Below are 14381 nucleotides of genomic sequence, written 5' to 3'. Positions count from 1 at the left end.
CCATCCATCCATCCATCCATCCATCCATCCATCCATCCAAACAAACAAACAAACAAAATGAAGAACAAACAAAGGAAAGGAGCATGATACAAAATAGAAAATTCAACAGCTGATCTAGAAAAGTGACCCCATTTCCCACCTTGAGAGCATGAGGGGTGTCATGGATGCAGTAAACACGAAGGCTGTAGTCCAAGGAGAGGCAGGGCGCTCGGGGTGCGAACAAAGCCAACTGAAGGCGCTTGCAGGCCGGTTGAGGGGGGCACGACTGACCCACCAGGCCATATGTGCCCAGCTGCTCCATGAGAACATGACAGCACTCCTCCTCCAATTGCAGATAGCACGGCGAGGACAAGCTTTCCTCTCCTACTGTCAGCACCTCCTAGAAGAAGAAGTGAAGTGAGTCTCAATAGAGACCATTGTGTCATTCCTACATGAAGCAGTCTCACCTCCCAAGCTCCCTGATGGGTCTGCGTCTTCAGTGTGAGTGTCCAGTCAAGTGTTGGCGTGTCTAGCTGGGCACAATGTGGCAAGGTGAGGACAACCGGGCGATTGAGCAGCAAAGCAGATGGACCACAGCTCACTGCGGGGCTTAGCACTGTCTGACCGCCCTCAGATGGCAACCTGTCAACGCCACGCAAAAGCGGCCAAAAATGTCACACGCAAAGAAAACAAGTGCGCTTTTGTTGAACCTGACACGTCTAACGTTCAACATCAGATGAGTCATAACACATTAGCAACTGAAGTGGGATTGACGAGGGTTGTGACACGCAGGTCGCAAATATAGATGAGATCACGGACACTTACGTCGTTTTCTCCCATTTGCTGATAATGAGGTACATCTCATAGAACTTCCCCTGGGGGATGGTGCCAGGCGGGACCAGCAGACTCACACCTATGGGAGAAGGTGTTTTTTTTGTGTAATCTAGGACGGACGTGTTCACATAAAAACATTTTGGTTTTTTTGATGCCACAACAACTTTTTCTTTTTTTCCCCCTATTTTTCCAAATGAATGTTGAGATTCATCAAAACTCGAAAAAGAAAAATGAGCCAGACTGTGAAAACACTGACAAACATGATATTTGGTGGATATGTCTTTCATCATAAAATGAATAAAAAACTGTCAAGGACCTTTGGCTAGAGGCATTCAGAGTGAGAGGTCACATTAAAAATAAAGAACTCTTAATATTGTCTCCCAACTTCAGGACCCTGCTCTGCAACGAGTTTTAGATGTATTAAATTTTGAACAAATTTAACGCTTGCTACCTGTGTTAGGGATGGTGAGGCGCCCCCCAAGGTGCCCCAGGGTGGCGCTGGTGCTAAGCCCAGGCTCTCTGGACAGCGTGTGGCTGTGGAACTGTCGTTCCCTCCCACCAGTGCCCACTGACTTTAGGCTGAGGATCTCGCCGTCTGCTGAGCACATATCAGCCGGGATCTCCAGCGAGGAAAGCGTGGAGGAGTTGTACACCTTGATTTTGAGGCTGGGCAGGGGGTCCAACAGGGGGGATGTGGTCATGGGGATTTTGTGATGGGTTTCGTTAACACTTTGCTGCAAGGAGTAGAGCGGGCTGCGGAATGTTCCCGCTGTGGCCGTCAGGTCGGGAGGAGCAGACGGATGCAGGGTGCGAAGGTTATCTGTGGACACACATACACAAAATAGAGAGAGCCTATTCTCTTATCTGCAGAAATAAAAGCGGCCCCAGCTGAGAGTGCAAAAAAGTGATGCAAGTGAAACGGATTAATGTTGCTAATTAATATTTGATGGCTGGAACAAGAGAAGAGATACCATGACAAATGCTCTGAAGTCTAAAAATTGTCATGTGGTATAGAAGATAATGGTGTCATGGTATAAAAAGAATTTCTGATAAAAAATAGGAAGCGGCGCCGAAAGTCAAATAAAATGTGAAGATGTGCTTCTATGAGCAAGAGCAAAAGGAGCCAAAATAAAACAGGAACTAAAACTGTGTGTGCATATAATTTGTGCGTGTCAACTTACCTTGTCTGGGAGGCTTGTAGTTGCCTGGGTGAAAGGCAGCGGCGAGGGCAGAAGAAGAGTCTGTGATGTCTCCGTGGAGGTGGCTGCATCTGCGGCGGTATGCCAGCACGCCTACGCACAGCACCAGGATCACGCATAGCAGCAGAGCCCCAACCAGACCAGCGTAGACTGCTACACCCATCTCTGGCGCAGGCGCTACAACAAAAAGTTTTAACGAGGTTAACAATTGTCGGTCATGAGAGTACAATCAACTTTCAGCTTCTGCCACAAAATTCCCCGAGTGTATATTTTTACTACGGTACATTTCCACTAACCGTCTTTGTTATAAATAAACAAAATGCAGAAATTAACTATGCAATGCCTAAACTGTGGAGCATGAAGTAATATATGAAAATGAATTTGAGATGTAGGTAATCAGAAAATAATTTTTATGAGTATAGTGCTAATTTATCTCTAAAATAATTTTAAAAAGTTGATCAATAAATCATGCATAGTAGAATATAATAAAAAATAATAAAGAAAATTAGTTTTTAAACAGTAAGCGAATGTCAAATATTAAAACTAAACTATAAAACTTTTGCCTAAGGAATCTAATTATTTTCTGTGAAGATAGTTGTACTCAAGTATCGCATACACTGACCCTTTATACCTATATATTTTATACCTTATACTGTTTAGTTGACATGGTCCACAATGAAGTTTAAGTCTACGTTGACCCTGACCAAATGTACGATTAAACCAATAGGGGAAACAAAGCAGACTTTGATTAAAACAGCTCAAAAGCTGCTAGTGTGAAAGCACCCTACTTAAATTGTCTTTCATTTACCAGAGAAAGTACATCTAAGATGTCCTGATTAGAGTTTGATAGTTTCACTAAGAACCTGGAGGAGCACTAAAAGTGAAACAATCACTAATTGAGGTGGAGTCAAGTATAGCTTTGGTTTAATTTTAGACATTTAAAATGAGGACAGAGGATTTTCCTCCTCCATCTGCTTCTTTGGAATAACATTGAAGAGCTGATCACTTCACAGACTGGAGGTAGGGAGGAGGAGGCAAAGCAATCCCAGCGACCCGCACTACTTCTAGCCTGCATGGGATTTCTTGGATCTGCCAATATTCCTGCTGGGATGTTTCCAGTATTCCATTGGATTTGTGTTTAAGAGGATCATGCAGTAAAGCAAAAACGACTAAGAGTCAAAGACGTAACAGCAACATGGATGAAGATGTTGGCCTTATGTTCACCTGCTCCCCACTGGGCTGCATTTCCTTCCTCTCCTGCCGACTGATTGCTAGTTGAGATTAGACGGCTCAACGCGGCCTCCTCAACCCAGACTTCTAAAAGCAGCAATTAGGAATAATTGTTCTTTTATTTGCTCCTTGTCTTACAGTTGTGAATTGTAACTTATTATTTTAAAGCCTCAGTGATAATAAAAAAAAAAAAAAACCATGAATCTGTTGAGAAACAATGAAGGTGAAGGCACTGAGATACTTGCAGCTTTCTGGTGGCCATTTTTGCCAGCTATTTCCAACACCCAGAATTATTATTATTATTATTATTATTATTATTATTATTATTATTATTATATGTCAGTCTCATCGTATTTCTTCATTGAGATAGGAACTATGGCTGACAAATGTCAATATGATTAAAAAGAAAATATTGAGAGGAGATAGATATGGTTGTTATTGGTTTAGAGGGGAGAGGAGGAACAAGACAGAGCAAAAGTTGAAGTAGATGCAGGAAATGAGCAGTGTGAAGGAAAAACATGGGAGGCAAGCTCACTGAAAGAGAAGCCGCCTCCATGCTCGTGGCACGATGGAGACCAAATCTGACAGCCGTCGGCATTTATTACGAGAAACGGAACAATAGGGAATTAGGTGCATTACTAGAGCTGCACTCCCCTGAGCCCATGTCACATTGCGCTAAAGGAATTAGCATCACTTTAACTTTAAACCAAATCACAGATTAGCTGAACAAATCAACCGTGCTGTCTTTCCACTTCACAGCTCGGAAGGCATCTTGTCATTTGGAGCTGCTGATTTTTTTGTTTATTTCACAATTTGGTTTTATGATTAATTCTCAATTGCAGCAAGCTGTCATGTGAAGGTGAGAAAGGAAGGTAAGATATCGTAACATAGATGTTGAAATCTTACAGATGCTGGATCAAACATCGGGTATGAAAGCAATAAAAAGTGATGTTACGGTGGTGATTGAACTTACGATGGCTTGCATGTTCAATAGAAACCTTTTTATCTGTTTGAACAGAAGAAAAAACAGAAAAGAGAAAAAATATGAAATGAATGGACTGCACGCTTTGCAAAACAAACACTAACAGAATACAGAGAAAAATAAAATACTAATAGGGCTACATTTAAAAAAAAAAGGCAGCAGATTAAATATAACTGAATATCCCTTTTCCAAGGCCAGTTCCATTGTATTTCTATCGAGAACAGCAATCAAATGGGGTAAAAACTGACGAAACAGATGGTGGCAGGAGATGGCTTTGTATGTGGTCCGTGAAGGACATGATTGAAATAGCGGGCGTCCAGACTGTTAACAACTTTCTATGCACCCTTCATTCCATTTTATAAACATCACATCTCACTGGCAGGAGCATTTTCAATATTATATTACAACACCAATCTCCCCACCGGCAATTATTTACAGAGTGGGATGGCGGCTACAACTTGAGGGGATGTGGGAACTTTAAATTCAAAACAAGAAGAACAAGATGGAAAACTTTGTGTGTATCTATGAGTGCTGTCATAGTATTGTAGGAAATAATGTGTTTTATTTTTAATTTTATTTTATTGTGTTTCTTTTGTCGAACTGACTGACTTGAATTGAAACCTTGCAGGTGTACCCAATAAAGTGACCAAGTTTAAATCTTTGCTGGGTGTTTGCCGTTCATTCCCGTCCATGCAAAGGTGAAAGGGACATTTATGATAGCTGTGTTTGTTTAGCCTTAAAGGAAAGCCAAATAATGACACGCAGGACAGCCAAATAATAATAACACTTGAAATGATAAAAATATATCGATCAGTGATCTTGTGTATGCCAAGTGACACATTCACAGAACATCTACAGCAGAATGTGTCTCATCTTGCCTCTGTGTCACAATAGCTTGAGTGCATCTTTTCCTAGCGACCTCCGGAGACGTGTTTTGTTAGCTCACAAAGTGTATTTGTCTAATCTGCTTCCCCACGCAAAACTGTGTAGGATTCTCAGACTGAAAGTGAAGCTCAATATTTCCTCAGACGACGCATCTGATCTCCCAGTTGCATTTAAAGAGCTTTGTCCAAATGCTCGGGCGTGTTGCTTTTTGTGTCTTGGTATATGCGTCCTCTGTGGATGTGTGTCTTTGAGGCTAATGCGCTGTCAGCTGAATCTCTCCCTGCTCATCACAGGGCGCACACTTGGTGTCAGGGCAGGTCTGACTCATTCTCATATGCTTTACACCGCGCAAATTTTCTGGCTGTGATGTGTCATGCTTTTTTCTCTCACCTTCTCTCACTCTCCATCTGTATTTTTTAGATGTGGCTCGTCAGCCTTCTTACTTTGCTTCTTGTAAACATCTGTCTAGGGCACAGGTGTCAAACTCAAGGCCCGGGGGGCCAGATACGGCCCGCCACATCATTTTATGTGGTCGGCGAAGATAAATTGTGCATCAAATTGGTGTCATTACTAGAATTGCAAATTGTCTTCACTTTTAATAATATCTTTTTTTAAATGTTTGACTAGTTTTTACTCGTCTGATTAGAAAATGAGTTATTTGTCAGTTTGTTTTGTAGCTTTTACTGGATATGATATTAGGTGCTCATACAATTATTTGGGTTGGCAGTCATACTGGCCCTCCGAAAGAAGCTATGACTACAATGCGGCCCGCGAAAAAAATGAGTTTGACACCCCTGGTCTAGGGTGTCGCTATTTTATCTTCTCATGGCTCTCTGCAGGATTTGTGTTCTTCCGAGCTACTTTCACACATTTTCTGTACAAAATCACTTGGACATGCATTGCACCCTCTAAAATGGTCCGACTGTGAAGAGAAATCACTTTCTGAAAGATGTTCTACTATCATTTGAATGACCACCTGGGGCAACAAATATAATCGAAGGGGATTTGTTCTGATGGAGGCCTTAGAAAATCTATATTCTCTCAGATAAGAAGCAATTGAAACCCTGGCACAGATTTATTACGTATTCATGGTCCAGTGGAAGATTTAAAGTTGAGAAATGAGTTCAACGTTTACTCAATCCATTCAGGTTACTTACTGCGCGCACAGAGCCCCTCAGTACAGTTTTTGTTCTCCATCATGCTCCCGCTGCAGTGCTTGCCTCCATTTCTGGGTGGGGGGGCTTGGCATTCCCGGCTTCTCCAGTGGGTGCACTCTGTACCACAGGCAGACCACTTTGCCCATTCTGTCCAGCCTCCATCCACTAGAATGGCACAAGATACTATGTAAGAACATTGATCAGAACAGCAATGAATTAAGCATGACTTTAGTACTAGTACTAAATGACATAATGAATATAATATGTAAGAGATGACAGTGGTTCATTTAGCAATTTGCAGATGCCTTTTATGGTTTCATTTCTGAGTCATGGTGGTCTGGTGGGCAAAGCAACAAGTGTGTGTCACATTTAATTAACACAGTGGTCCAAATGTGAATGACGAAATGAGAGCAGTTATATGACAGGAATGATGATGCAACCTAATTGGTGATAACTTGATATGCATCCAAAGTTTATTATTTTAAGCAGAACTTTGTATTGATCACTCCCGTGGTCAAGGCAGGAGCAAACAAATAAATAAATATGGTTAAAAGACTGAATGAACAGCCATAGAACAATTGATGTGGGCAAAAACAATTACATGGCTGACTGAAGTTTGAAGCTGGGTTTATATATATATATATATATATATATATATATATATATATATATATATATATATATATATATAAAATCTGGGTTTAAGAGTATTATGAACCATTGCATGCGTGCGGATTTCATTAGTTCTGTTTTAGTAAGTTTACATAAAAATCTTTGACGAACAAGCCATTATTGTATCATGAGCAAATGTCAACAGTTTGCATATGTGCTGATTAACCAATAGAAAATAATTACAGAGATCGGTTTTGTGGTGGCACCAGTTATTTCGAGTAACTGCTTAAAATATGATCTGAAATATAAATTTCTGTGTCATTTGAAAAGCTGTGTGACAAAATAAGATGGATGAGATTGTCATGCTAACCTGGACACAGTGTGGTGCAGGTCACTCTCTGGAAGGGTGGGCCTTCACAGAAGGCTCCTCCATTGAGAGGGGCAGGGTTGGTGCAACTACGTGTTCGTCGCTGCCAGCCCCGGCCACACTTTGTGTTACACTCAGACCATTCTGTCCACGAGGACCAGCCGCCGCTCACTGACATACAAAGACAATAATAATGCTATGGTTTTGAAGCATTTTAATATTTTGTAATATCCAGAATCATTGTGTAGATAAGTTTAGGAAACTTGTGTTACCGTAAACAATGACACTTGCGGTGCTGCTGCGTCTTTTGGCCACCACATTGCGAGCCAAGCAAGTATAGTTGGCCGTGTCTGAGAGTCGGGCCTGTTTGATTATTAGATTGTGATCGATGGTAATCAGAAAGTTGGAGTCTTGCGAAGGGTCAATGACATCTTCGTTTTTCAGCCAGTCCACCTTAAAGGAGACAGAACCTCATGATTTAAACTTTATACATTTATGGAAAACATTTTGTCATAAAGTTCTCTTGAAATGTATTGTGTGTTGGAATTATTTCAACCAGTCAAAGAGTTGCACCTCAGCGGTGGGCATGCCTTCTGGGGGGCGACATTGCAACAAGACTTCCTGCTCTAGTCGCACTTCCCGTCCCAGTGGCTCCTGCTCAAAGTTTTTCCTCAAGTCTAAAAGGCAGAAACACAGGTCGGCAGTTAGCCAAAATTGCTTTGCGACAGATAAATGACATTTAGCTTCTCCCTCACATCTACAGCATATTATTTCAAGCTGTCACTTTTTTTTTTCCATTTGTACCTTCACAAAAGGACTGTCAATCACAAGGCAACTCACGCCGGATGACAGCATGTTAGTCAGTTTGCATGTATGGTTGACAAAACATAATAGAGGTGCCAAAAACTGACATGCAATTCGGACGTAGGCGCGGTTGCTCTTGGTGGTGCCGGCTGAGCTCCAGGCTACACACTGACACCAGTAGTCCTCCAACCCGAACAGCTCCTCAACTTGGGTCCTGGAAACTGAGATGTCCACCTCCCTCACCACAAGGCCTGCGGGGAGACGGCGAAAGAGCATGATAATGCACATCGACAATGAGTTGGCTACGGGCCAAATGCAGTTATCGTGTACATAAAACCTTGAAGGAGCTAATGGAACATGTAGTTGAAAATGCAGTTTGTAATTGAGTATGCTGTTTAGGTCTGTAAAATACAAGGTGACATTGCTGTGTTTTGTTCACTGGGCATCTTTGAGATTCACCTGTAACCTGGTCCAAGCTCTCTCTTGTGACATGGTCATTCTGATTGACCCACTCCCCGTTGCACTTGAAGTAGATCTGTGTGGCTGGTGACGCCCTGCACCGAAGCTGAACGGGCCGGTTCTTTACGATAAAAGCATCTTCTGGTTCAAGCAGGAATTCTGGGAGAGGTTCTGCTGGCGCTGATGGATACGAGTCTGGAAGAACCTCGCCATCACTGTAGTCGCTGCTTTCTGAAAATATTGACATATATAGGGCTGATTAAAAGGATTGTTGTTTTCCAGAAACCTTTCAGCATTTATATGAATGGCTGTTCTGTGGTTCTGCCTCCCAGAAATCTGGAGAGACCTCAGTGGTCCACATTTCGAAATAAAAGCGGAGTGAACGACCTTCAATGAATAGGCAGCGCTGATCGTGACATTATCCGGTGACATACTCAATACTTTGCCCCTGACATTTTGCAAAGACTTTTTTTCCTAGTAGAAAAGACACAATTTCCCACCCTCTTGGTTGTTTTTCAAACCTTTTTTTTCTGAGTTTAGAATTCTAGAATCAATTCAATGCGATTTCCATTGGAACCCTTTCCAAAAGAACCATTCTGTGGATTTAAATTGTGGATGCAGGAGTTTGGAAATAAAAGACTCTGAAAAGTCGGTCATGTGTTCTCCTTTCGTGTACCGCTGCACTGGTAGCACTCAGTCACTTTCGTTTCTTTGTTTTATTAAGTACCCATTGTCTGTCTGGTATGGTGTAACTATTTACAGAGCCAATGCACCCTGCAGTGGAAATGCAAACCTGATTATAGAAAATGGAGATTAAAAAAAAAAAAAACAGTTTGGTGGTAAAGTAAGAGGGAGGAATCATATTGCACTTGATGGAGTCATTTTGTATTCCAGCCTTATAGCAGACGACGGCAGCAATCACAATGCATGCATTTGCATTTGCAGATGCATTTTAGCAGATGACAGTTCCAGTGGTGCATAAACAAATTCCATTAACCAGTTAAATTTGTCATTCCATTAAGCTTTTCACATTCAAACACAGCAATATCACAATCCCACGGCTCTCCAACCTCAATTTTGCATTACTGATAAAATAAAAAAATGTTTGGAGGCAGATATTTGGAACAGGTACATTTTGATAGTGTTATAAATGTATCAAGCCCAACATGATGAGTTATTCCACAACCCTGAAACAAGAGAATCTACTTAGTGTTACAATCTTCTATTTTTAGGAACACAAGGAGTTCTCAAGCAACCACCCTCTAGCCCACTTTCCCCCCTGACAGACTTTTTGCTGAGACATTAGAGCAAAGCAAAGCGGAACACAGAAAGCGATGACAAGCAGGAGTGAGAGTTAGGAAGGCTCTTAAGCCAAAATCAGGCCGAGTCTAATGAATGGTGGCAGAATAGGTGAAGTGTTCTCTTGTAACCTAAAATCACCCATTAGTCAGTCATCTCAAGTTATCCATGAATGTCTACGCAAGGAGTCTGTAGGGGCAATTTTTTTTAATAACCTGTAAGTGCAAACGGAAACCACAGGTAATACTTAAATTGATGACTTGGACCTTCTTGCACAAAAACACCATTAATGGGCAGCTGGTGTCATGGGCTCTCTTTTCATAAAGAAATTGAATAAGCACTATAAAGACATACCAGTTATTATCCTCCCACACATTCAAACATGCTCAACAAAAATGATATCTGGCTCTTAAAAACTATCAGGATGCAACCATTCTCCTTGTGGCATATATGAGGTGAGAAAAATGTCTAAATGAGGGACAGACTAGTGACAGACAGAAAAATAAGACGTAGGCTATGGCTCCAGGTCAGCAAAATCAATAATAATATAAAAAAGCAAATAAATAAATAAACAAATAAATGAATGAATGAATAAATAAATAAGCAAACAAACTATTAAATAAACAAACAAACAATTAACTAATAAATAAATACGCAAGGAAGCAAGCAAGTAAAGAAATAAATAAAGCTCAGATACCAATGCTTCTGAGGTTATACAATTCATCATGTTAGCAGTTGAACAAGTCTGAACACATCAACCTCCGATCAGCTAAAAACAACTTTATCATATTGTGATACAACAACTCTACATGTCACATCAATACTGCGCATAACTTTCATAAAAATTTCGATGCAAGACTTTAAGTAGCTACACTTGCTGATGCACACAAGCGTGAACCAAAACGTTAACACATCTGAACATGCACAACAATTGTCATGGTGCTTCTCTCACGCCCTCTCTTTGTTTGTTCTCTCTCTCTCTCTCTCTCTCTCTCTCTCTGTCTCTCTCCGTCCTCTTGCTAGAATGTCGCCTTCAGCCTTTCAGACTTTGAATTCGCTGTCAATAACCAATTGTGTTGCTCCTCCCCACCCTTCACCCACGCTCTTTCTCTTTGCCCAGCATTGATTGTTCAGTGTTCAAACATCAGCGGGAAAAAAAACACAGCCTGTCACTCTTAAGGGACAGGGGAGATTTGGGGGGGCATGGGGGGGAGAGGTGACTAGAGACAGCCCAATTGAGCGGGATGTTGGTTCACTTGGAAAATAATAAGTGAAGACCCCTGCAAATTTGGGTACATCTCTTACTTTATATGTTCTGGGGCCAGCACACTTTAATTCAAATTTTTTTTCAGATGATGGAGGTAAGAGAGAAAAAGACAGCTTCTTCCTCTTTCGGTGATAATGGACTTGGGTGATTTTAAGTGGAATCTGTGTTTTTGGGCCAGTGTACAAACATCCATCAGGGCTCAGCAGCCGGCAATTTGTGCAGATAGGACGAGTCTCGGAGACAACAACTCCTTGCAGTGCGCCACAACAAGACTTCTATTGCTCTAATGGCAGACAACAGACGGTTGCAAAGTGCAGGGTTCAACATGGTCTTTTCAACAAATACACGCAAAATGTGAACCTGTGTTTATGCAGTCGCTGTCCAACTTTTCTTGCATATAGGAGTATTGCAAGCTGGACAATTCTTTTCAGTTTGATACCGTTTTGTATTTATATTTCCTATTATCTTCTTATTGTCAAAAAAATATATGTCGGCTACATGGCTAATCCAAAGATATTTCATCTATGTTCCATTTTTATTGTCACACAGCACATTATAGTAATAAATGTGAAATCGTGGTTTTCTGTTCCAAATGTGTCCCATTTGATGAAAATGTGTGCCGTAAAAGTGTGTGTGAGTGTGTGTGGCACTGTTGGAGCCTCAATGCCGTGTAATCTTTGTGACAGTAATGGAGCGTGGCCACACAACAAGGCAGCACTGAGGGTCTGGACCAAAATGACATGCGGGGAATACGAGACGGCTTGACCCAAGTCAGGTCAAGTGCCACTAGTCCACAAGTAGAATGGAGAGAGGATGTGGCTATGAAGAACCTGAATCTAGTTGCTGTCTGTCATAACCCAGCGTGTTACAATGGACTCTCAAGCTTCAAAAATTGACAATCATAGATTTTTCCAAAACTCAGCATGACAACTCCAGTGATGATTCAAAATGTACTTGTCTTTAATATCCATACTGTGCTGAAATGTGAAAACTGTAGTTGTTAAACTACAGGAAGATATCACAATAAAGTGCATGTAGGTTTCCCTTGTGCAGCAAATATCAGGTGTCCTGCCAGGACAACAAACAAAAGCAATATCATTTCTTCTTCCTCCACTTCAGCTGGGTGTCTGACATAAAAATGCTTTTCTCCCTCTATTTAGTCCTGCCTGCTGGATTCAAATGGCTTCAGTAAGCACCCAGTACATTAGCCCACAGCTATGAAGTACAAGTGACTTACTGAGCACAACAAACTTAGTGAACAGAAAGCCAAAAGCTCTGTTCCTATCAAGCAGTACCAAATAATTCAGGTCGATACAAATGTGCGTGTCCTACTTTTCAGGAATTGTGTTTAAGACCAGGGTTTATCATTTCATTCATGGCAAGAGCAGCTAAACTGGGTGATTTATAGGTCAACTAACTCCATTATTATCAGTCCAAACAGTTCACGGGCGGCCAGTAGAAGAAATTTTAAAATCGTGTTATATTTTGTTTTAGATGAAATGTTGATGGAAAATGTGTATATCAGTGTGTGGTGACCTGCGTGCAGGTTGTACACAGCATCACTTCTCACATCAACAAAGGCTGACCAAGTGTGAAGATTCAAACAGTTTGCCCATCTGACTAAGCTTCCCCCCCCGCCCGTCACACAGACACACACTGATTTGCACAAGCAATTACAAGTACAGAAACACACAAGTCATCTTTTAATAGTGACTTCACTTGTAAACAACCACACAATTCATTGCTGTTCCCCAGACAGCAGGCGTCAGGGAGCAGAATTTGACATCCCGCTAAGAGTGCGGAGATCTAACACTCAAAGACCCCCAAGGCTTTGATGATGGCCTTGTGAATTTATTGTTTGGATATTTTGATACTGTCACCAACATGAGCACCACATGGCTCTGACACGTTGTACTCCCCACGAGCAGTCCAACCAGACACAGGCACATTAAAATTAAATATCGTCGTTTCTGCCTATACATTAAAATTAAATATCGTCTTTTCTGCCTACACTACTGCAACACTTCATGAAGATAAACATTTTAATGGAAATTTGTAATAAGTTTATTTGCAGGAGTTTATTAAAGTGACAGTTTAAACCCAATAAACCCAATAAACTTTACTATGGGAAATTGTAAACATTAATAATTGCATGAAGCTCTGGTGGGTCATGCTTTTACAACAACACTTACAGGAAATGTATGCAGATAGAATTTAGTGTCTTATTACAATGTTTAGTTTTTATGCTTCCATTGTACGATACTGATATAGGCAAGGAATCGTAATGGTTATAAGGACGATTGAGCAGTCTTAATGTTTTTAGACAAATGAAGTTTTTCTTAAACACATTTTTTTTCTATTCTGAATATTTTAACTTATGATTATGTTAGTTAACAAGTGACAAAACAACACCACATGCTGCCCTCTTCTTGCATGTATGCTAAAATAAAATATCTCTAATTTATTAGCATGATTAAGGGAGATGAATACGAAATCCTTCCTACCTTGTGTGTTACAGGTTCCATTATTTTCCTGGCTAAATAACCAACATCAATTTAGAATTAACATTCCTCTGCCTCAATTGGCTTGACAAACTCCTGATAACTAACCATGAATGTACGTACACGATCAAATAACCTCAAAAAGAATATATTGAAGTAGAAACTTGTGAAAGTTTTGCATGTGTGTGTGTGCTGAGAGAGAGAGAGAGAGAGAGAGAGAGAGAGAGAGAGAGAGAGAGAGAGAGAGAGAGTGAGAGAGAGCGAGAGAGAGAGAGAGAGAGAGCGAGAGTGAGAGTGAGAGAGAGCGAGAGAGAGAGAGAGAGAGAGAGAGAGAGAGAGAGAGAGAGAGAGAGAGAGAGAGAGAGAGGTGACGAGGTGCTTGAAAGCAGATTGGCAGTGGAGGGAGACTGAGCAGATGATGGAAATGCAAAGTGACAGAAACGCTTCACATGTCCGTCCAGCATGCCTGTGTGGTGGGAGTGGGACAGACCAGGCTTGATGACATGGCAACAACCAACCTGCCCCCCCTCATACACACACAGTACAGACATGAAACAATCAGGAACCCATTTAAAGATCCGTTAGCTGCAATCTGTCATAAACTATAGCACGTCAGCCTTCTTTCCAGCACAAATCCAGTCAACCTGAAGAAAAACATACCAGTGCAGAGATTAAATCTAACCACATTGAAGATTTCTGCATGGTATCTCGCAAAGTTTATCTCAGAAAGAATTTCCAGCATGCCTCTAACTTTTGAGAATCTGTTTTTTCAACTATTTTTGAAACAATAGATGTGATGTTCTCAA

General features: G+C 41.1%; 1 protein-coding gene across 1 annotated transcript in view; it reads right to left on the bottom strand.

Annotated features, from left to right (window-relative positions):
* The window catches only part of unc5b (unc-5 netrin receptor B), a 35931-nt gene that overhangs the window by 2404 nt on the left and 19146 nt on the right, over positions 1 to 14381 (bottom strand). The window contains exons 2-13 of the mRNA XM_088385082.1: positions 8509 to 8739; positions 8157 to 8300; positions 7819 to 7922; positions 7518 to 7698; positions 7249 to 7416; positions 6267 to 6431; positions 4216 to 4248; positions 1995 to 2189; positions 1265 to 1633; positions 805 to 892; positions 447 to 621; positions 140 to 379 (exon numbers count right to left, since the gene is read on the bottom strand). Of these exons, the coding sequence (XP_088241208.1) occupies positions 140 to 379; positions 447 to 621; positions 805 to 892; positions 1265 to 1633; positions 1995 to 2189; positions 4216 to 4248; positions 6267 to 6431; positions 7249 to 7416; positions 7518 to 7698; positions 7819 to 7922; positions 8157 to 8300; positions 8509 to 8739 (2093 nt within the window). The remainder of the gene's footprint in view (positions 1 to 139; positions 380 to 446; positions 622 to 804; positions 893 to 1264; positions 1634 to 1994; positions 2190 to 4215; positions 4249 to 6266; positions 6432 to 7248; positions 7417 to 7517; positions 7699 to 7818; positions 7923 to 8156; positions 8301 to 8508; positions 8740 to 14381) is intronic.

Source organism: Syngnathus floridae, chromosome 9 (genome assembly GCF_059516105.1).
Source record: "Syngnathus floridae isolate MCC-2025c chromosome 9, RoL_Sflo_1.0, whole genome shotgun sequence".
Taxonomy (NCBI): domain Eukaryota; kingdom Metazoa; phylum Chordata; class Actinopteri; order Syngnathiformes; family Syngnathidae; genus Syngnathus; species Syngnathus floridae.
The sequence above is the reverse complement of the archived record's forward strand: the minus strand, read 5'-3'. Positions and strand labels throughout refer to the sequence as shown.